The sequence below is a fragment of the Adiantum capillus-veneris genome, chromosome 19 (genome assembly GCF_014529385.1).
Source record: "Adiantum capillus-veneris isolate H3 chromosome 19, ASM1452938v2, whole genome shotgun sequence".
NCBI lineage: Eukaryota > Viridiplantae > Streptophyta > Polypodiopsida > Polypodiales > Pteridaceae > Adiantum > Adiantum capillus-veneris.
Window position 1 is genome coordinate 79,989,094 of NC_140949.1, and position 23,213 is coordinate 80,012,306.

Genomic DNA, 23,213 nt, shown 5'->3' on the forward strand with positions numbered 1-23,213 from the left:
CTTCTAGGGTTTAGGCTCCTCGGCCGGGATTTGCAAGTTGGCTCTGGTTTAGTGGCTCGACACATCAACAGTTTGTGACTCTCTCTCTCTCTCTCTCTCTCTCTCTCTCTCTCTCTCTCTCTCTCTCTCTCTCTCTCTCTCTCTCCATGGAAGCGAAGAAAGATTTCTTGAAGAAGAGAGCGACTCTAAAGAAGACGGGCATCTTTCTTGGAGATGACCTCACCCTCTCGCAGATTGCTCATATGCAAGAAGTAATGCCGGAAATAAGAGCCGCAAGGGAAAAGGGGAAGATTGCCTTTTACAGGGATGGAAAGGTGGTGATATTGGAGCGACGCCCTGCATGACGGTGCGAGACCTATGGGACCACGCTAAAGATGGCAACCTGGAATTGTAACGGGTCACTCCGCCTTGATGTAGGGGCCTTTGAGGGTAGCTTTATGGGGAGAGACATCATTTTCTACTCTGAGACGCATCAAGCACCGGGACAATCCATGCCACAGGTGAGCGTATATAGATGGGAGACAGCCTGCAAACAAGAGACCAGATCGGAGCATCGAGGACGGGGCTCAGGGGGAGTGGCAGTTCTATTCAGGGAGGAATTGCAACCAATGATATATATAGCACGCAAGGATGAACAGGCTAGGTACATGTGGGTGAGGCTCAGGGCAGAGACGGGTAGATACCTCTACATTGCTATTTGTTACTTTCCTCCTAGTACGTCAGTATATGCATCACCTAGAGGACAATCCCCCTTTGCTATTTTGGATAATGACATATGGGAGTTTTCCAAGGATGGGGACATTATCATACTAGGGGATTTCAATGCTAGGACTGCCCACCACTAGACAATATTCTATGATACTTCTGAAGAGATGCTCAGGGAGCTGGACGTCACAGAGATGGGTCTGTCCAGACTATCACAAGATGAGGAATACACTGAGTATGGTAGATACTTGATAGATATGGGAACCGCACACAGATTGGCCATTGTGAATGGCCTACAAAGATTTTCGATAGCTGGAGGTTTTACTTGCTTTCCACACTGACATGGTGCGAGCACAATGGATTATGTTATGGCCCAACAAGGTCTCATCCCATTCTTTCAGGATTTCATGGTGGGCACTAGGCCAGTTGGAATAGCAGTTGATCATGCTATCTTGTCTTTCACCCTGACCTTTCAGTTCAGCACAGCTCCATTAGGTGGGGTCCCCATACACACTCGGTATACCTTCATGAGGGAGACGGATTCTGTGTATATGGATGAGATATACAGGCAGCTATGCACCCATGAGTCGGGATGGCCACTAGATGAACTCACTCAGATTTTGACAGAGACGCTCCATGATGCAGCATCAGAGGCATACCCCCACAACCAGCCCACACGGAGACGATCTGGGAACATGCCCCAGAACAGTTGGTATGATGAGGAGTGCAAAGAGACGAGGATCAAACTACAGAGGGAAGTGCACGGGTATTACCACACATCGACAGTCACGGATTATCTTTCGCCGCCTAGTGCGACAAAAGAAAAGGGCCTATCTATCTCAGCTAGAGCGGGATCTATATCAGCTATTTATAAGTCAGGACTCAGGCGAAGCATGGAGGCTATTCCACGAGCATTCACCACCACCCGCGGTCACCTCCACTGAGACATGGGGGGAATATGCCACATCTCTCTACACAGCATCAGGGCAACCACCTCTGCCGAACCCACTAGAGACATGCCTAGAGACATGTTCTTTCTTTATTGCGGAGAGGGTAAGGAAAGCCATTGACAGGATGAAGACAAGGAGAGCGCATGATGATGATGGTCTGGTAGCAGAGCACTTCATCCATGCCAGGGATATACTTGTAGAGCTCCTGGCTACGATGTTTAATCGAGCCATGTATGAAGGCTTCCCGGAGACCTGGAGTATGTCTACGATTGTGCCTATTTTCAAGTCAAGAGATCCCATGATTCCCGCGAATTATCGCACCATCATGGTTGGCCACACATTAGCTAGGTTGTATGCATCCGTCCTTGAGCAGGAGCTGAGTAGATGGGCAGAGCGAGAGGGAATAAGAGCACCAGGGCAAGTAGGTTTCAGGAGAGGTTTCTCCACTCTTGACCAGATTCTGACACTCAGAGCTATTATTGAGGAGGGTAGATACCATGGCAAGAGAATCTATTGTAGCTTTGTGGATTTCCGCAAAGCTTTTGACACAGTGTCGAGAGCCAGACTTATACACAGACTACAGGACATGGGTGTGCCTATAGAGCTGATATGGGGTATTTTGGCTCTATACAGGACAGTGATGGGACGGGTACGCACCACTGAGGGAATGTCTGACATGGTCCACTCCACTATCGGAGTAAAGCAGGGATGCCCACTATCCCCGACTCTTTTTGGGATGTATGTGGATGAGTTTTCAGACTATGTAGATCGGCAGGGAGACAGGGGGGCTCAGCTAGCAGGGACATGGATTCCACTGTTACTATATGCTGATGATATTGTGCCGATTTCAGACTCCCCAGAGGGGATGCAGCGTTATTTGGATGCTCTGCATACATTTGCTCGTGACAGTGGATTGTCGGTCAATCTGGGAAAAACCAAGGTTATGGTGTTCAACACCACAGTGGGTCAGGAGGTCGGCACCCACATTTATGTATGGCCAGGAGATTGTGGAGTACACAGATGCATATACCTATCTTGGGGTAGTATTCAGTGGACCGGTGTTTTCCCTAAGGAGAGCATCAGAGACTAGATTGACGAGAGCATATGCAGCTTTGGGAGGATTGGAGAGGATGTGTTCGCAGGTTCAGTTTCAGGAACCGCGAACAAAGCTATGGCTCTTTGACACTCTAGTGACTCCAGCTATGCTCTATGGAGTTCAGGTATGAGGACCCTCAGTAGACCACCATGGGAGATCTGGTAATACAGATGGATGGAGATGTATGGAGAGGCCTTTGGTCTCTATGATCGCTCGGATGATCCAGGCTAAGGCCTCAGTACCACATGAGATTATTCGAGCCGAGCTAGCTGCCCCCCCCCCCCGCCCCCCTCTCATGGTGGAGGCACTGACGAGATCGGTGTCCTTGATGCACGGTTTATGGGATCTCCCAAGAGACAGATACGCTAGGCTTGCCCTGGAGTCATCTCGACAACTAGCTCTACAAGGCGATACAGCATGTTGGTATGGACAGATGGCATCATGGTTCCAGTCGCATGGTCTCAATATGGATAGATTACCTCCGCTTCAATACTCCTTGGATGCACCCTCCTTGTCTCTCACACGGACAGAGATCATCAGGCTCATACGTCAGGATCTGATTCAACTATAAATACCAGGAGCACATGGATACAACCGACACAGGAGTTGGGCACGAAGATGGCCTTCTACAGAGCATCTTCTCCAACTCATGGAGGACGGATTTGTGACTAGGCCACCATACATGGATACACACTTATCTCATGGAATAAGATGCGCTATTGGACAGATACGCACATCCTCACATTAGCTCCAGATCGAGACTGGCCGATTCCGAGGGGTGCCTACAGGAGCCAGGATATGTCACCTATGTAACTTGGAGCCAGAGACAGAACTGCTCTACACATGCCACTGCCCGGCACACTATGAGATACGCGGACGCTTCCATTGCTTGATTAGAGAAGGGTTCGGACCTTTTTCTAGAGTCATGAGATACAAGGATCAGAAGTGTCTCGGATTGTTCCTGCTAGAGCTGCGCAGACTTAGGGAGAGCTTGCTGAGGACATCAGGGGAAAGACAGTCTCAGAGACGAATCACAGAGTTCTTTACACCAAACAGAGGAGAGCAAACAGAGCAGTCATTACAGCCTACTCATACTAGAGGTACACTGCTTGACAGAGCCACTGAACTTGGCAGATCCAGACGTCCACGACCTCGGGGGGTCTCCCACTACCGACGAAGGTTGCAATAGAAGATACAGATCACTCTAGCTTGACATGCAAGACGCCCAACCAGAGTTCTGACCATGGAGGAAGTCGATGAGATCCGACAACGACCGATGAGAGATTTCATCTAAACCCACAAATCCCCCCCCCCCCCCCCCCCCCCCCCCCCCCCCCCCCCCCCCCCCCCCCCCCCTTCCTATTCCCCTTCTCCTTAGTGCCTTAGTGTTTTAGTGTTAGTTCTTTGTAACTTGGTAACTTTGTAACCTGGTAATTTCCGTACTCAGACATGGTATCAGATTCACCAATTGTAACTTTTTGGTCTCATAGGTCATTTTGGCCTTTTGAAGACGTTAATATAACATTTCATTTCATTTCATTTCATTTCTCTCGTGTGTATTCTCCCCATTGCTCTATGCTGCCTCTTTAAGCCTCTTTATCTCTTCTTTGATTTGTTCGCAAATGTTTTATTATAAGTATAGGGACGTTGTTTGCGCGGCTTAGCATCGCTCTTAAGGGGTATCGTATGTTGGCATACTCTTGGATCTACTCCCTTAAGATCTTTTTACAACCAAGCAAACACGTCTCTATATTGTTTGAGAGTAGCTATCAGAAGCTGCTTTTCCTCTTCCGTGAGATCGGTGGCTATGTAAGCCGGCCTCGGTTCTTCCCCCAATTCAGCTAGGTCAATTCTCTTCGCATTCTCAGGCCCATCGTACGATGTACCTGATTCTTTAAGTTCCCTCATTGGTTGCTGAATCACGATTTGTCGATTTTGATAGATACTTGGGTTAATGTAGAAATATATTTTCCTCTTTTTTATTTCGGATGGGAAGGTGGGCCATCTTTAACCCTCATCGTTGTCTGTGTTTCCGTATTTTTACTATTCTCCATTCTCCAAAGTGGTTCCAAGATTGCCAAACTTTCGTAACCTTTTATTAATTTGCATCAACTTTGACAATGTGCCATGTTCCAAGCTTGCTTTCTTGGAGGGGTAGTGTACCATACGTGCACAGGGGATGTACCTAATTTATTGAACCCAAAGTACCTATTTGCCATTATCAAGATCAATGTGCTGGTTATTGGGATGTGAACATGGGCGCTCTTTGTCATTATACCTGAGCTAGATCCTGTATCTGTGGTCAGTCATACCTGGATTAATGTTGCCTTACTTTCTGTCCAAATGATCTGAAGTGGGGTTCATAGAGTTTTGCTCTCTAATTTTGGATGGGCTTGTTTTCTCTGGCGTGGTCTTTATACATGTATTAATATTTTCCTTTTGGTAGATTTATCTCAAGGACTTTGAAGTTTGATTAAATTATTTTCTTATTTGAGGGTTATAATGTTCACAGATATTTGCTCCTTATGGCCGAGTGGAAAATGTATACGTCATTCGGAATGAAAACAAACAAAGTAGAGGTATGTAATTTTTTTTCCGGTTCTCCTGTTCTGTGGATAGTACCTTCTTTAAACTCCCTCAAAAGTTGGTTCAGAGATTCCTGTTCTGTGGATAGTACCTTCTTTCAACTCCCTCAAAGTTGGTTCAGCGATTCCTGTGATCATGCTTGCCTTTACCTGTATTTACAGACCAAAAACAGAAGATTATTTTGATGCCCAAGACTCTCCTTTTCTGTTTCTTCTACTTTGCTTGCACAAAAGAGGCGATTCACCATCTTGGAAAAGAGGGAATGTTAAGGCTTACGCTTTATGACCTGAAGGTTATGGCTTGAAGTTGTTTCCCTTGCCAAGGTTATGGTCCTTCAACAATCAATGCTCGCTTACCGTTGGGTGGATCATTTGTCGAGGAGGATCCGATTAAGAGCCTTCTGTTTTTCCAACACACTGACGCACTTTGCACAGTGTAGATGGACATTGATGACCCTCACACAATGGTACCTTGCCCTTGTCCAATCATGAGACGTGGCTGAAAATTGACCCTGCCTGCCAGAGGTGTGTGTGAACACAAAAACACATGGGATAGGGGTCAAGGACTATTCCTGTATGATGGGTTGAACCAGTTCTATTAACAATGTGTCACAGTCAAACAAGGGCCGCCTACCATCATGCAGGAGCCATGTATAGGCAGCATCCATGATTACTGCACTGACATCATGCTTGAACAGCAAATGGATCTTGGAGGAATCTCCTTGTCCATGTGATCTACTCAAGGAGGTAAAATGGCTCAGAGAGTTCAAGAGAAGAGCTCTGGCAATGCAAACAGACCCCGTGAACTTGGTTGTTCATTTCTTTTCCTCCTGACATCATTCACAGTCAAACAAGAGTCGCCGGCCATCATGCAGGAGCCATAGGCAACATCCATGATTACTGCACTGACATCATGCTTGAACAGCAAATCGTCCTTGGAGGAATCTCCTTCTCCATGACGAAGGAGGTAAAATGGTTCAGAGAGTTCAAGAGAAGAGCTCTGGCAATGCAAACAGACCCCGTGAACTTGGGTGTTCATTTCTTCATCAGCGAGTCGAAGGGACCTCAAACCCACAATCTTAGGCCATGAAGCATGAGCCTTAGCCCGTACAAAGTCTTTGTGCGTAAGCGCGAAACACTACTTTTTATGATACTTCTATAATACTCAAGGGCTCTTTTGTCGTGCATTAACATGGCTGCCAAGGTTGTTTCCCAATTTTTGTGGAATCTGCAGACTCCTGGCTTTCTAAGACTTTGCTGAGTTGAGGTTTCTAAAAGAGCTGAAAATTCCAAGTTGTTGCTGGGCTTTGCTAGTTGTAGTTGCATAGCTGAATGCCAGAACTTACAGTGTATGCTATACTGTCTATCAAAACCATGCAGGTTCTGGGCTACATGTAGGGGCAGTTGTTTTATATTGAACCCTTTTAAAGAAAAGATTCCTACGGTCATTTTAGATAGGAACCGTCGTGTATTCCTTGTTATGTTAGGAATATTCTACGAGAGAATAGTTTTGATAAGGACTCTTCACCAATTTTCATTCCTTTTGGAACTGTTTCAGGTTTCTGGCCATGAAGTTCAGGATGTTCAAACTTAGTCTTGAATACATTGCAGTGTGATCGCTTTAGCTTTTCATAGCTTTCCATCATGTAGGATGTGTAAACCCAGGATTTTATTTTGACAGGGGCCTATTTTTCTGTGTAAAAGAAGACACTTTTTGTTGGGGGCTTGAATGTTGTCCTTATATTTTTGTGCTATTTTCTCTTTGAACTTTAATTAATAGTTGATTGCTTTTGGTTCGTAGAACTTTATCTAATGGTGGATTTTCTTTTGCAGGTTGTGCCTTTGTTTCATACCCAGAGAAAGAAATGGCATTTGCCGCTATATCTGCACTGGATGGTGTGTACAGAATGGCGGTAAGTTTTAGCCATAACGCTTCACACAGACGTGCATGATGAGATCAGCCTTCTTATAAATGATAATAAACTCCTCCCCGTGTTCTATAATAATGGATTTCAGGGTTGTCATCAGCCATTAATTGTTCGTTTTGCTGATCCTAAAAGGCCTAGATCTGGGGAGGGCAGGTATCTGTTTGTAGTCGAGGAATGCTGATATTTTTGGTGGTTCTAGCTTTTTTCTAGCTTTTCCATGCATACCTTTTTATTTGTTGTGTATGTGTATAGGATGGGAAATATGGGAACAAATTACAGCCCTCACTCTCATCATGGTTCTGGGGGACCCAGGTAAACAAACATGCAGTCTGGTGTAGATTGTATGTAAGCGTTGGCCATGATCAGTTTGTGTATTTGTTGCATGTTACATTAATAGAGGTTCAGGTGGACAACCCATGAGAGCCCAAAATCCGGGTTTTGGATGGCGCCAAGGCGGGGGGCCAAGCAGTGTTGGATTGCTGCCACAAACAGGAATACTTCCTTTGGGAGCACGAGGTCCATTACATACTCGAGGGGGTCCTTTGGAGGGGCCAAACCCTACAGTGGTAAGATAATTCTTCGTCTAGCCTGATATTCTCAAAAGTATTTAAGATCAGTGAAACTTACAAGGAAGCAGGCTGTCATAAAGGATCAGATGCTTCCTTTTTTCCATAAATGCACATAAATTATGTGTTGTGAAATCCTGTTTGCATGATGAAATTATGTGTCCAGTTTGTTAGTGGGAGCACATTTCCTTGATTTCCACCCTTGGTTATGGATGTGAGTGTGTGCGTCGAGACCCTTGGTCCCACCTACTTAGCTCTTTCACCATCCCACCCATACGGATTAAAGCTGACCACACCTATCTTGCTCTCTCCTTCATTGGCGACGCCACACCCCACACACCATGACACGCACCCCACACACCACGATCCATTTCACACATGAGCTAGCCCCCTTATACTCGGCAGAGGTTGAGAAGGGACTGTTGCTCTACCCCTCTACACCACTACCTATGCTTGCCTCCCACATCACATTTGTTCTTCAGACATCAGCCATCAGCTCTTTCCTGCACACCACCCATACTGGCCACTCCCCCCCCCCCCCCCAAGGGACTATGCCACAGAATTGCTGGTACAATGATGGGTGCATAGACCTCTACCATTCACTGCATGCACAACAGACTCTTGGAGAGACCACCGATTGAGAGGCCAGACGCCAGATGAAGACACTCACATGCCGAAAGCGGAGAGCTTTCGAGGAGGCACAGGAGCTAGAGCTATACCACTATTCATGAGCATGGACAGTGCCACAACATGGCGCACCCTCCAGGGGCCACAACCGACTACCCCCATTGAGGATCCACAAGTATGGCACGACTCTATAGAGAAACTCTATGAGGTGCCGAACAAGCCTCCGATTCCACAACCTCTTTGGCCTCGACCCACGAGCTTCTCTTTCATAGCGGAGATGGTCAAGAAGGCCATCCATCGACTACAACACCGCCGATCATCAGATCATATAGGTTTACAGAGTGAGCACCTCATTTATGCAGCCACCATGATAGCCCCGTTGATCGCACATGCATTCGATCGGGCTATAAGGGAGGGCTTCCCAAAGGAGTGGACCAGACACATTATTGTGCCGATCCACAAGTCTGGAGACACCTTGGACCCAGGGAATTCAAGACTATCATGATTGGCCATACAATGGCCAAACTATATGGGGCGGTCTCGAGGTTGAGCTAATTTCTTATGGGGGGAGATTGAGGGCCTACAGGCTCCTGGTGAGGCAGGGTTCAAACGGACCTTCTCCACTATCGACCACATCTTCGTTCTGCGCTGCCTCAAGAGGCTTTACTGCTGCTTTGTGGATTTCCGCAAAGCGTTTGACACCGTCCCATGGGAGAGGCTCTTTCGACGACTCCGGAGTTTGGGGATACTGTCGGAGATGATATGGGCCATCTACGCTCTCTATGACAGAGCGACTGGGAGAGTTTGCTGCCCAAGCGGTATGTCAGAGTCTATTGCTATCACTATTGGTGTTAAGCAAGTATGCCCCTTCTCCCCAACCCTCTTCGGACTCTACATCAACGAGATCTTTGTCTACATCCTACGAGCAGGAGGGGCAAGAGCGGACCTAGCAGGTACCACAGTCCACATTATCCTATATGTTGAGGACATTTTACTGATTTCAGAGTCACTAGAGTGCCTACAGAGCCATCTGAGAGCTTTGGATGAGTTTTGCGCATATAGGAGACTCACAACGAATCTTGGGAAAACCAAGATCAATCTTCCATACCTCCAGAGCAGTTCGACCAGCAGCTACATTCACAACAGCAAGGTTGCATCCGTACGTACGTACGGATTCTATCCGTACATTACAGCTCTATTTCAATCGATTAGGCCTCTCTTTTCGAAAAACGCCTTGCTACAGCTGAGAGCGACTGGTTTTAGCAGAGATACAAGTACAGTGCAGTGTGTGATTTATTTTGATGCTCTTAGTTTTATGGGACCATGACAGAAGACATCTGACACTATTTGGTTCGCTAAGCTCAACTTTGTGTTTTCACTGTTCGGTTAGAGTCGTGGACTCTAGTTTTTGGCATTTGCAATGGTCTATTGTTGATTTGCTAGTCTTTATTAGAAGTCTTGGTGAATGCATATATAAATGTATGAAGTACACGCAGTTTTAGGCTTTGTGGAAAAAAGTAAGAATTTTTACGTACCTAAAAACTCAATCCGTTCTGTACTACGTACCTCACGAACCGAATTTGTACCGAACACTACGTACCTAACTACCTTGCACAGCAGCAAGAGGACCAGTAGAAGTGGTCACCTCTTACATCTACCTGGGAGTCACATTTACCAAGAGATAGGGGCCCTTCTCCATGGCACATGCTGCCACTACCAAAGGATATGCAGCAGTGGCCATGCTAGAGCGAAGATGCCAGCAGGCACACTTTCAGGAGCCTCGCACGTAGGGGTGGCTATTCGACACATTACTCACCCCAGCCTTGATGTATGCAGCAGCAGTGTGGGCACCCGGATTGACAGAAAGCCAATGGGCACGACCACAACAACTCCAAAGGGAAGACCGAAGCAAGTTCGACAGTACCTGGTCCTCTGAACAGAGGCACTTGGTTGCTGTCACGCCCAAATCCAGGTTGCAAAGTTGGTCTCTCAAGGGATTAGTCATGGCCCTAAGAGTGTAGATAATTCTGAACTCTCGTAGTCCAGAGGAAACTAGTGACAAAAGCGTCTGCCTTTGGTTTCTGGGTGCATAGTCCTGGTCGTTCCTCTTGTATACTTTTTGGGTGTATGAGGGGAGCGGCCGGGCGTGCCCTACCCGACTCCGAAAACAAAACAAAAAAAGATCTATATGATCTCTCGTCTTTTTTGAGGCAAGTACACAATGTCGCCGGACATCAGCAAGGTAGAGCTTCTCCCCCCCCCACCCCAAATGGTAGTGGAGGCACTCCAGATGGTCTGCTTCATCCAGATAGTACGAGAGCTCCCGACTGACACTCACACGACGAGCATTTAAGTCAACTATACAGATATTAGAGACCGGATACAAAAGAGCATGGTACACAGATTAGAGCATGGTTTGGAGCACACGGCCTTGGCCTACAGAGTTTGCCACCTTTCCAATACGACCCCGACACCCCCCCCCCCCCCCCCCCCCCCCCCCCCCCCCCCCCCCCTCCTCCCCAAAGCTTCAACTCACGTAGTGAGAGAAACATAGTGATCCGATAGGTTCACTGGCAGCTCTATATCAGAAAGACGTGGATCACATGCCCCCTCCGACGGAAGATGTTATGCTACAGAGACCATGCTCTTACCATATTGGAGGATGGGTTCATACAACGACAATGCTATATGGACACCTACATGCCACACAACTCACGGGTGGCAATTGGTTAGCTCAGAGTGTCATCACACAGACTAGAGATCGAGGTGGGGCGAGCTCATGACATTCCCATGGAGGAGAGAGTGTGTATAGTATGGAGAGAGGAAGTGGAGAGCGAGGAGCATTTTGTTTGCAGATGCAGAGCTTATGTGGATATCAAAGGTTGATACGAACCCCTATTCAGAGAGCAGCCTACCTTTCGAGATATCATGCACTCTCGAGATCAGAGAGCTGGGGCGCTACTTGCTAGAGATACAGAGGCAGAGGGACACACTTCTACAACTACCTACAGAGGACGAGGGGAGGGGGACGGGGAGACAGTCACATCTTACAGTTTCTTTCAGAGAGCTACACCCCTTCCACTCCCACACCCACTGAGGAGAGTGACCCTTCAGTAGGCTGAGGCGAGCAGGGCCCAACGACGCTCGCGGGCTACTAGAGGCCAAGTCCCACAAGTGCATCGCAAACAGATCGAGGAGATCCGGACTCGAGCACATCGAGCTGCCGAGGAGAGACGAGCCCAGATGATGGCTCACCTAGAGGCGTTCATCGGCCGCCCTCTCGACCCTCCCATGTACTACATTTTACACCCTTTTCTCGAAAGGATGCGTCTCTTCGCCCAAGAGTCGCACCTGTTCAGCGAATATCCATGTCTCTTTAGAGAATGGCTGCATCTTTACGCCGAAAGGTCACGACTCTACAGCAAAAGGACATGATTATTGGCCTAGAGTCATGTCTCTTGACCTATGGTCATGTCTTTTCATCGTGTCTCTCCAGTTTCTATATAAGAACACCCTTGTAACACATTTCAATCAATGAATAATTAAAACACAGAGTCTTCTAAGTCTTATCTTAGAGTCAATCTCAAGTTTCTTAAGTCTTGATGTCACGTGACACATCCAACCCTATGTGTCCGTGGACAAGCTACAACATGATCAGGGTTCAGTCAGTCTAGATTTAGAAGTGATTTGGCACTTTTGTGAGTCTATTCGTAGACCGTCCATGCCCAGTCACTTAGTGTAGATGCTTATCCTTTGGTTGCACACATCATGATCATAAGCATTCCCATTAGAATCCATCAGAATCCTTCAGGGGAATTTTCCGGTGCATTTAGTCTATTTTACCTATTTTTGGCACTTTCACTTATTAATTTAAGTGACTTTCCAACAAAAGTAGGTAGGGCAATTTTGCTAAGTTTGTATATAAGCAAACTAGAGCTAGCACTATTTGGCAGAAGAGGCAACAGGAGCCAAGCTTAGCAGGCAACTTCTCAAGCAAGAACTTGGTGGATCTTCCTCCAAGCAAAGACCAACCCTCGCCATAGCCTCCCAAAGCATTGGCGTTTTCAGAAAGCACCCTCGCCAGACAGCCTCAGCTAGCGTTTTTGCATCAGGGCACCATTGCCAAGAAGATTCCATCAGCTAGCGTTTTTGAAGAAGCCAGTATCTAGCGTTTTTGATCCCTTCAGCCTGGCGTTTTTGCATGTCCCAGCGTTAGCAGATTTTAGCATTAGAAAGACCAACAAGATCAGCCCAAAAAGGTAGCAGATTCAGCCCGGTAAAAACTATCAGTTTTCAGCATTGAAGAACCTCAGTTTTCAGCCCTAAACCTGCAGATTTTCAGCGACAAAGACCCACAGAAAACAGCCCCCAAATCAGCATTTTTGGACTAATCACAGATTTCAGCCCATAGCGTTTTTGGACAGCAGTAGAAAGATTGCAGATTTCAGCCCTTAGGTCGACTTCGCCGTCCCCGTCATCATTGTCGACATAGCCTAGACTTGCATCAGTCTCATGCATACCATTTGTACCAGATTGTGCAATCATAAGTAGACCACTCTCGCCGACGAGAGTTGGGCCTTCAGAGGAGGGTTTTACAACGTCTCTGGTGTCGTATCTCTCTTCTCTCTCTATCTCTCAGTCTCATACACTTGCACGCACAGTGTCCATTCACTTTGTTTGTGATCATAGCACTCTCTCATTAAGAACGGAAGGCTCTACCTTCCGTAAGTAAAAGGAACCTTGAGCACAGTTCGGAGCACTCATCTTGAGCAAAGTTCAACATTCATTCCGCTGCACCTAACATTAGTATCAGAGCTTTAGCAGTGTTCTGTATCACTCAAGGAAAGAACCATAAGAACCACATAATTTTTTTGCTTGTTGAGATCGATTCCTAATCTTGTTTTTGAAGAGTGACAGGAATCCCAAGAAAGTAGGGCTTGTCCAGCCTCCCCTTGTGTCTCTTTTCACTCATTGAGAGCGGACCGTGCACTTAGCGGCCAGCCAATCGACGTGAGGTGGGAAAAAGCAACCTTGGTGTGAGCGCAAGGCCACCAAGGGGTGCGCCCGCGGAAAAGAGCAGAACTCGGGTGAAGAGAAGATTCTTCTCAAACGCAGATTGCAAGCGAAAGAAGAAACTCAAGAACCTCAAGACCCTCAAGAACCTCAAGAATCCATGAACCAAGACCCCCAAGAACCCAAGTTCCTCGCGAACTTAAGAACCAAAGACCACAAGAACCCAAGACTTCAGTAAATGGTCATCACTCGAAGCGGAATGGATACTTCGCTTGGAGGTGATGAGCATGAGAGGCGGCGAAGAAATTTCCCCACCGGGGGGTTTTTCTAACCCTCCCCCTTTCCCATCTATGCCAAGGATTACACCAGATCCTATAAAGGCTTGGTGCAAGACAATGATGGACATGATGACAACGTGGCACGAAGCAAGAATGGTAGCCATGGAGCGAGAGTGCGAGCAATTACGCTTGGAAGCCAAAGAATTTGATTGTAAGTACGCAGAAAGAAAAACAGAATTGGATCGCAAGAACGTTGTTCATTCTTCCTCTCTCATTTCTAATGTGCAGGTGAAGATTGAAGAGATTCGGGAAAAGGAGACTCTCTTAGTCTCTTCTTCTCCAAAGCATGACACACAGGATTTGCATGATTATGAGAAGCATGATGAATTGAATGATAATGATGAGCATAGTGATTTGATTGACAATGACAAGCATGATGATTTGCACGATCAAGATGTGATTTCTCACAAGCATGATGATTTGCATGATCAAGATGTGATTTCTCACAAGCATGATGAGTTGCATGAAGAAGATGTGATTGTTCACAAGGATGATATGATAGTTGATGCTTTTTCTAACGAAGCTAACCTCGTTGTAGATTCGATCAATCTCGAAGAACTGATCTTGGCTTTCGAGTCGAGGTCCAAAGAACTCCACAAGACGATTCGATCATAGAAGAACCGATCTTGGCTCTCGAGCCTAGGTCCAAAGAATCCTCACAGGAATTATTATGTGCTCGCATGATTGATACGCACACATTGTACGAGTGTTTCATTCGTGATCGTTTTTTGTATTTTAGTCAGCGTCTTTATGTGATCCCTTTTTCTAGGCATGACATATTGTACGTTGAGCACGTTTCACTAATGAATGAGCACGTTCCATGTCTCTTCCTTGGCACGACACAATTATAGCACGAGCACATGAAAATATGAGCACCAAGCATGGGCATTTCCGTTGTGAATTGCCAAAGTTGATTGCTCTAGATCAAAAGAGAAAGATTCAATCTCATTGTTTGTGTGTGTGTGGTGAACGGTTTGGCACTCCGTCTATTGGTTCATCTACATTGCATGCACAGTCTTTTAGGACGACAAGATTTTTTCCACTCACTTTACATGGAATATGTATGTTCATGGTTTTGTGTTGGAAACGGTTTCAGGAATTTTCAGCCATGAAGATTCTTGAAGAAGAAGGAAGCATGACTCTCGACGAAGTTGAAGCATTGAAGGAGCCACAAAAGACTCTGTGTCGCTTTTGGCACGGCCCAAAGAAGCAAGCATTGCAAACCTTTATGAAATTCAAGTCCCGCACACCCACACATCAGACGTGACACATCCAACCCTATGTGTCCGTCGACAAGCTACAACATGATCAGGGTTCAGTCAGTCCAGTCAGTCTAGATTTAGAAGTGATCAGGCACTTTTGTGAGTCTATTCGTAGACTGTGCATGCCTAGTCACTTAGTGTAGATGCATATCCTTTGGTTGCACACAGCATGATCATAAACATTCCCATCAGAATCCTTCAAGGGAATTTTCCGGTGTATTTAGCCTATTTTACCTATTTTTGGCATTTTTCACTTATTAATTTAAGTGACTTTCCAACAAAAATAGGTAGGGCAATTTTGCTAAGTTTGTATATAAGCAAACTAGAGCTAGCACTCAATGGCAGAAGAGGCAACAGGAGCCAAGCTCAGCAGGCAACTTCTCAAGCAAGAACTTGGTGGATCTTCCTCCAAGCAAAGACCAACCCTCGCCATAGTCTCCCAAAGCATTGCCGTTTTCAGAAAGCACCCTCGCCAGACAGCCTCAGCTAGCGTTTTTGCATCAGGACACCATTGCCAAGAAGATTCCATCAGCTAGCGTTTTTGAAGAAGCCAGCATCTAGCGTTTTTGATCCCTTCAGCCTTGCGTTTTTGCATGTCCCAGCGTTAGCAGATTTCAGCATTAGAAAGACCAACAAGATCAGCCCAAAAAGGTAGTAGATTCAGCCCGGTAAAAACCATCAGTTTTCAGCCTTGAAGAACCTCAGTTTTCAGCCCTAAACCTGCAGATTTTCAGCGACAAAGACCCACAGAAAACAGCCCCCAAATCAGCATTTTTGGACTAATCGCAGATTTCAGCCCATAGCGTTTTTGGACAGCAGTAGAAAGATTGCAGATTTCAGCCCTTAGGTCGACTTCGCCATCCCCGTCGTCATAGTCGACATAGCCTAGTCTTGCATCAGTCTCATGCATATCATTTGTACCAGATTATGCAATCATAAGTAGACCACTCTCGCCGACGAGAGTGGGGCCTTCGGAGGAGGGTTTTACAACGTCTCTGGTGTCATATCTCTCTTCTCTCTCTATCTCTCAGTCTCATACACTTGCACGCACAGTGTCCATTCACTTTGTTTGTGATCATATCACTCTCTCATTAAGAACGGAAGGCTCTACCTTCCGTAAGTAAAAGGAACTCATCTTGAGCAAAGCTCAAACATTCATTCCGCTGCACCTAACACTTAATCATGAGTTTAAGTACTTAATTAAGAATTAGTATCTAGAATCCTTACACTATGTTTCTCTTACTAAGTGAGAGCTGAAGTTGGGGGGAGTCGGGGTCGTATTGGAAAGATGACAAACTCTCCAGGCGAAGGCCAAGTGCTCCGAACAATACTCTAATCTCTGTGTACCATGCTCTGTCGTATCCGGTCTTTGATATCTATATAGTTGACTCAAATGCTCGTCGTGTGAGTTTGTCGGTCTAGAGCTCTCGTACTCTCTCGATGAAGCAGACTGTCTGGAAGAGTGCCTCCATTACCATGGGGAGGGGGGTGGCAAGCTCTGCCCTGATGATGTCCGGCGACACCGTGTGCTTGCCTCGAAAAAGACAAGAGATCATATAGATGTGTGTTCTCTCAATCCGTGCCCATTGGCTATCTGTCAATCCCGGGTGCCCACACTGCTGTTGCATACATCAGGGCTGGAGTGATAATGTGTCAAATAGCCACCCTATGTCCGGGGCTCTTGAAAGTGTGCCTGATGGCATCTTCGCTCTAGCATGGCCATTGTTGCATTTCCTCTAGTGAGTGTCAGTGGAGGCCCGTGCCATCGAGAAGGGCCCGTGTCTACTAGTGAATGTGACTCCCAGGTAGATGTAAGAGGTGACCAGCTCTACTGGTCCTCTTGTTGCTGTGAATGTGGCTATTGGTCGAATTGTTGTGGAGGGGTGGAAGATCATGATCTTGGTTTTCCCAAGATTCACTGTGAGTCCCTTTCTCTGCAAAACTCATCCAAACCTCTCAGATGGCTCTGTAGGCACTCTAGTGACTCTGAAATCAGTGAAATGTCATCAGCATATAGCATGGTGTGGACTGTGGTACCTACTCCGTCCGCTCCTACCCCTCCTGCTCGTAGGATGTAGTCAGAGATCTCGTCGATGTAGCGTCCGAAGACGGTTGGGGAGAGGGGGAATTCTTGCTTAACACCCATAGTGCTAGCAATAGACTTTGACATACCGCATGGGCAGCAAACTCTCCGAGTCGCTCTGTCATAGAGAGCGTAGATGGCCCATATCATCTTCGACGGTATCCCCAAACTCCGGAGTCATCGAGAGAGCCTCTCCCCTGGGACGGTGTCGAAACGTTTTGCGGAAATCCACAAAGCAACAATAAAGCCTGTTCTTCCGCGCGCGCGAGAGATGAAATGAAATGAAATATTAACGTCCTCAAAAGGCCAATGTGACCTATGCAACCAGAAAGTTACAATGTGGTGGATTTGATACAAAGTCAAAGTAACAAAAAATGAAAGGAAAAAATACTATGGAATCCTAGACTGCTAGATGTCAGCTAGGCAGCTAGGTGGGATAGCTAAATCACAAAAGATCCAGCATCAGTCGCTGGCGGATCTCATCAATCTCCTCCATGGTCAATAGCCTGACCGGGCGTCGTGCATGTCGGGCCAAAGTTATCCGGATCCTCTGTTGCAGCCTCCGTCTATGCTATGTAGTCCTCCGCAGTCATGGGCGTTTGGATCTCCCTAACTCGATCGCTCGGCCGATTAGTGTGTCTCTAGTGTGAGGCGACGAGCTCTCCTGTGGTGGTAGCTCCTCCGGATGTCGAGTGTCTGCTCTAAAGAAGTCTGTGATCCGTCTTTGAGACTGGCTAGCCTCTCCCCTCATGAGGCTCTCTCTGTGTCTGCGCAATTCGAGCAAAAACAGACCCAAGCATCTCTGTTCCTCGTACCGCATGACTCTGGAGAGTGGTCGGAAGTCCTCTCTGAACAAGCAGTGGAAGCGGCCACGTATCTGGTAGTAGATGGGGCAGTGGCATGTGTATTGCAACTCTGTCTCAGGCTCCATGTCACACAGGAGGCATGTCTTGGCCTCTGCCGGTACTCCACTATATCTCCCAGTCTCGATCCGTAGCTGGTGTGAAGATGTGCGTATCTGGCCAATGGCATATACTATCCCATGAGGCAAGTGGGTGTCCATGTATCTGGGCCTCGTCACAAAACCGTCCTCTGTAAGCTGGAGAAGATGCTCTCTGTAGAAAGCCATCTTCGTGCCCAACACTTGTGCTGTAGAAAGCCATCTTCGTGCCCAACACTTGTGCTGGCTGTTTCCATGTCCTCCTGGTGTCTAGCTGAGTCAGGTCCTGGCGGATGAGCCTGGTTATCTCGGATTGTGTAAGAGTCAGAGAGGGTGCATCTAGTGAGTACTGGAAGAGGGGCAATCTGTCCATGCTGAACCCATGCGCCTGAAACCATGATGTCATATCCCCATACCAGCATGCTGTATCTCCCTGCATGGCTAACTGTTCGAGAGGACTTAAGTGCAAGGCGGGCATATCTGTCTAAGTTCCCACATGCGGTGTATGAAGGAGACAGATCTGGTGAGCGCCTCCACAACTAATGGGGGGGCAGCTAGCTCTGCTCGGATAATGGGCAGCTAGCTCTGCTCGGATAATGGCACGTGGTACTAAAGGCTTGGCTCTAATGAGCCGCGAGATCAGAGAGACTAATCGCTTGTCCATGTGTCACCAGGAGGTGTATTTTTCCTGTTGCCTTTCGTAAATAAGTATTAGATATATTTATTTTATTTTTACTTGTTTGTCCCAAAACCCTTGAAAAGGTGCAAGTGGACATTGCATGGGCAGTGTGAAACGGCTGCAGCCAAATGGGTTTCTCACATCGGGGATCTAGGTCGGTCAGACAGGGACTGCCCGGGCCAGTTAGCACTGAATTGTGATGAGTATGGAAGCTCGTGTGCGCCAAACTGGAATTTGGGCCACTCGTCAAGTCACTGCAACTTTATAAGTTGAAAGGGGCCAGTGAATTAACCCACATTGTAGATGTTGGTCAAATGGTAGTCTTCAATGATGGTCAGGAGACCGATAGGGACGCCATGGAAGTATCTCCTAAAATTTAGGGAACTGCTATTTCTGACCGGAAAATGTGTTCGCGTCATTAGCTCTGGAATGACAAGGGGAACATTTTATTGCTCTGCTGCCAAGTCAACTGACGCACCAGTTGAGATATTTTTAGCAGGGAAAGCCCAAACTCGGAAACCGTGTCAGTCTGTGAGCGATTCTGTCACTCTGGCAGGCAAAAACGAGCTGCATATCAACAAAGGGGGCGCCATTTTCAGCCTCAGGTGGATTGTAGCAGGTACAGAAGCTATGGAATGCTTACCTTGCCTTCTATGCACAGTATGGTGACGGGAGTGATGCCCCGCACGCTACATACTGCTCTCTTTCTCCCCTACGTACAGTATGTTATGCCCCACTAGTGGGCTTCTCATTTGACCTCTGTACAGTTCTGGGGGTTTATGCGCGTTTGCCAAGGCAAGAGCCTTCTGAACAGGAACCGGATTAGCTAATTGTTAATCCCCCACAGGTACGCACAGTTCCATCACGAAAGATTGCAAGTTTGGAGAGTTTTCTCGCGTGAAAACTCGTCCAATTCACAGGGGAATTGTCCCATTGCGTGCGGGAGCCCTTGGGACACGCGTAGGCGTGTTCGCTCCGCTAAAAACGATCCGAAACAGGGAATTACAGCCTGCTGTGTTTTTCTGCAGGTTTAGGGTTTCGCACCTAAACTGCAAGGGAACATCGGGGGAGCCTCGTGAGAGCCTTGGGATGCGTGTACAGGCTTTTGGGCTCCCGGCAGTGAAAAACAGAGAATTACAGCCCGTTGAATTTCTGTGACAGCTCACCAGAAAGCTTCCAGATATCGAGGGAATCCGTCCTAGACAGGTGTTTTTGACCTACAGGGGTTTTTGCGCCGTTATGTTGTCGAAATCCGGTCGAAAACCTGCGTTTTCAGCCCTCACCAGGTTTGGACAGCTTTGTGAAAGCTTGTGCTAAGTGGTCGGATCGTCTACCTTAGTTTGAATAAAGAAATACCGAAAGGGGCGCCAGTCTTTGGGGCCTACAGGGTGTCGGTCTCGTGTGCGCAGTGACATTCTAGTCGCTGGACGCAACTGTGTTCTCTTCCCCTCTCAGTGCTCTGTGTAAAGTTAACAGGTAATTGAAATAGTACCCCCCTCTACGTTGTATAGGCCGGTTATACCATGTCCTCCCATCCATCCGTGCTACTTGTCCTCCCGTGATGGTCCAAGGAGGGCTCCCCAAATCTCAGCTCTATAGAGCAATGCAAAAGCCACCAAAGTGTCAAAGAGCTAGAGCTTCGTCTGAGGCTTCTAAAACTGAACATGTGAACACATCCTCTCCCATCTACCCAACGCCGCGTGGGCTCTGGGCAGTCTAGTCTCTGTTGCTCTCAATGAAAATGCTGGTCCACTGAAAACCACTCCAAGGTAGGTATAAACATCTGTATACTCCACTATCTCTTGGTCGTATGTGAATGCGGGCGTTGACCTCTTGATCCAGTGCAGGGTAGTATTAAATACCATGACCTTGGTTTTACCAAGGTTGACAGACAAACCACTTTCCTGGGCGAACCTATACAAAGCATCCAAGTGACGTTGCATCCCCTCCGGAGAGTCGAAGATCAACACAATATCATTAGCATATAACAATAGTGGAATCCATGTCCCTGCCAGCTGTGCATCTCTATCCCCAACTCTCTCAATGTAGTCAGAAACCTTATCCACATTCATACCAAATAGAGTAGGAGAGAGCGGGCAAACCTGCTTCACCCTAATAGTGGAGTGAACCACTGTAGAAAGGCCCTCTGGGGTGCGTACATGCCCCACTACTGACCTGTATAATGCCATAACTCCCCATATGAGCTCTGTGGGTACTCCCATCTCCTGTAATCTACGCATCAATCTAGTTGTGGGTACTGTGTCAAATGCTTTGCGGAAGTCCACAAAGCTACAATAATCCGTCTCTGATGCGATCTGCCCTTCTCAATGATGACTCTGAGTGTCAAGATATGGTCAAGAGTAGAAATGCCTCTCCTGAACCGTGCCTGTCCGACTGCCCGCATCTTCTCTCTCTCTCTCTCTCTCTCTGCCCATGTGCTCAGCTGCTACTCAAGAATAGATGCGTACAACTGTGCCAATGTGTGTCCGATCATGATAGTGCGATAATTCCGAGGCTCCATAGGGTCTCCTGACTTGAAGATAGGTACAATAGTAGATAGGCTCCAAGTATCAGGCAAGCCTTCACACATGGCACGGTTAAACATAACTGCTAGAAGCTCTGCTAGTAGATCTCTGGCATGTATGAAGCGCTCAGTCACTAAGCCATCATGATCATATGCTCTCCCAGTCCTCATCCTGTCAATGGCCTTCCTCACCATCTCAAGGGTGAAAAAAGCACACGTGTGGAGACATGGATCGGGGGGGGGGGGGGGGGGGGGTTGGGGAGGGGCGGTTGTCCAGGAACTGTCTACAGAGATGACGCGTACTGGCCGCAGGCCACTGTAGAGGTAATGGCAGAGGGGGGGGGGGGGGGGGGGGGGGGGTGGTGGCTCATGAAAGAGCCGCCATGCCTCACGCGAGTCCCGACTCAAGAGTAGCTGGTATAGGTCTTGCTCTAGGCGAGCCAAAAATGTCCTCTTCTTCCGCCGCACCAGGCATCGGAAGTCAATCTGTGACTGTCGGTGAGTGATGTCCCCCAAAAGCACCTCCCTTTGAAGTCTAGCTCTAGTCTCACGGGATTCCTCATCATACCAGCTGTGCTGGGGCATGCTCCTAGAATGGCGTAGAGAGAGAGAGAGAGAGAGAGAGAGAGAGAGAGAGAGAGAGAGAGAGAGAGAGAGAGAGAGAGAGAGAGAGAGAGAGAGAGATTTTTAACGTCTATGTTAGGCCGAAATCGGCCTATGAGACAAATCAAATATACATGGTGTGCATGTCATCCGTCTATCGAAAAGACAAATGAAATAAAACTGATATAAAACTAAACTGAATTGGAAATAAGTAGTGATGTACTGGAGATGGTGGTGGTGATATATCCAATGGATATCTGAGGGGGGATGGAGCTCTATCTATGGGGGTATATGCATGTCTATATGCTCAGGGTAGTACAATCATGAGAGTGCGTCAAGCTATCTAGCTCCATCCTGTAGTAATGGGGGGGTGTAATATGTGGTACATAGGCGGGTTTGGTGCCAGGTCTGCCCGGATGAAAGCTGCAGGGTTGGCCCTCATCTGAGCCACTCGCTCCTTAGTGGCACGACGCTCTGGAGCCTGGATCTCCTCGATTTGTCGGTGGTGGGAGGCTTGCACCTCTGTAGCCAGTGACTCGTGGTCGTCGTGTAGCTGTGCTCGCCTCGGCCTGTGGGAGTGTCACTCCCCTCTTGAGTGTCGGATGGAGGGGAGGGCTATAACTATCTGAAAGAAATCTGTGAGCTGCAACTGTGTAGCTACGTGTGTCTGTAGTAGTGTGCCCCGGTGGCTCTATATCTCTAATAAGAAACGCCCTAGCTGTCTTTGATCTCGAGAGTCCATGATCTCTCGGAAAGTGGGCTGCCCTCTGAATAAGGCCTCATACCTACCTCTGATCTTAGTATAGGCGTTGCATCGACACACAAAATGCTCCTCGCGCTCCACCTCCTCTGTGCATGCTCTCCAGACTCGCTCCTCTCTGGGGACACCAGTGTCTCCCAATCTCAATCTCTAACCTGTGTGATGCCACTGTCAATTGACCAATCGCCACCCGTGAGCTATGTTGCATGTATGTGTCCATGTAGCGTGGTCTCTGTCACGAGGACGTGGCAACTGCTAACCTTAGTTGTTGGTTTCTTTCCAATGATTTTTGTTTATTTTTTGAGACCCTCTTTTTGAAGTTGCAAATGGTCGGACATTGTATGGCCAATGTGAACGGTAGTTTCACCCGTAGACGGGAAGTTGGTCGGCACTTAGAACTTGTAAAGTAAAAGGATGTCTAGGCTCAATTCAAGATCATGTAGGTCTCCCTGTCGCACTTCGCAAGTTGGTGGATGCTAGGAAGTGAACTCAATAAAGGTACAATGTCAAGGTGGGGTCACCAAAGGAAAGTACCCAACAGCTGGGCTACACTG

At 47.4% G+C, this 23,213-nt stretch overlaps 1 protein-coding gene across 5 annotated transcripts in view; it reads left to right on the plus strand.

Annotated features, from left to right (window-relative positions):
- LOC147434303 (flowering time control protein FCA-like) overlaps nucleotides 1-23,213 on the plus strand; it is a 121,942-nt gene that overhangs the window by 47,801 nt on the left and 50,928 nt on the right. For all 5 annotated transcript variants that reach the window (XR_015185348.1, XR_015185349.1, XM_086490841.1 and 2 more), the window contains exons 7-11: nucleotides 5,264-5,330; nucleotides 7,170-7,249; nucleotides 7,353-7,417; nucleotides 7,517-7,576; nucleotides 7,662-7,830. Coding sequence is in view for 3 of the 5 variants with exons in the window: in XM_086490841.1 (XP_086346967.1) it covers nucleotides 5,264-5,330; nucleotides 7,170-7,249; nucleotides 7,353-7,417; nucleotides 7,517-7,576; nucleotides 7,662-7,830 (441 nt within the window). In the remaining 2 variants the exon portion in view is untranslated. The remainder of the gene's footprint in view (nucleotides 1-5,263; nucleotides 5,331-7,169; nucleotides 7,250-7,352; nucleotides 7,418-7,516; nucleotides 7,577-7,661; nucleotides 7,831-23,213) is intronic.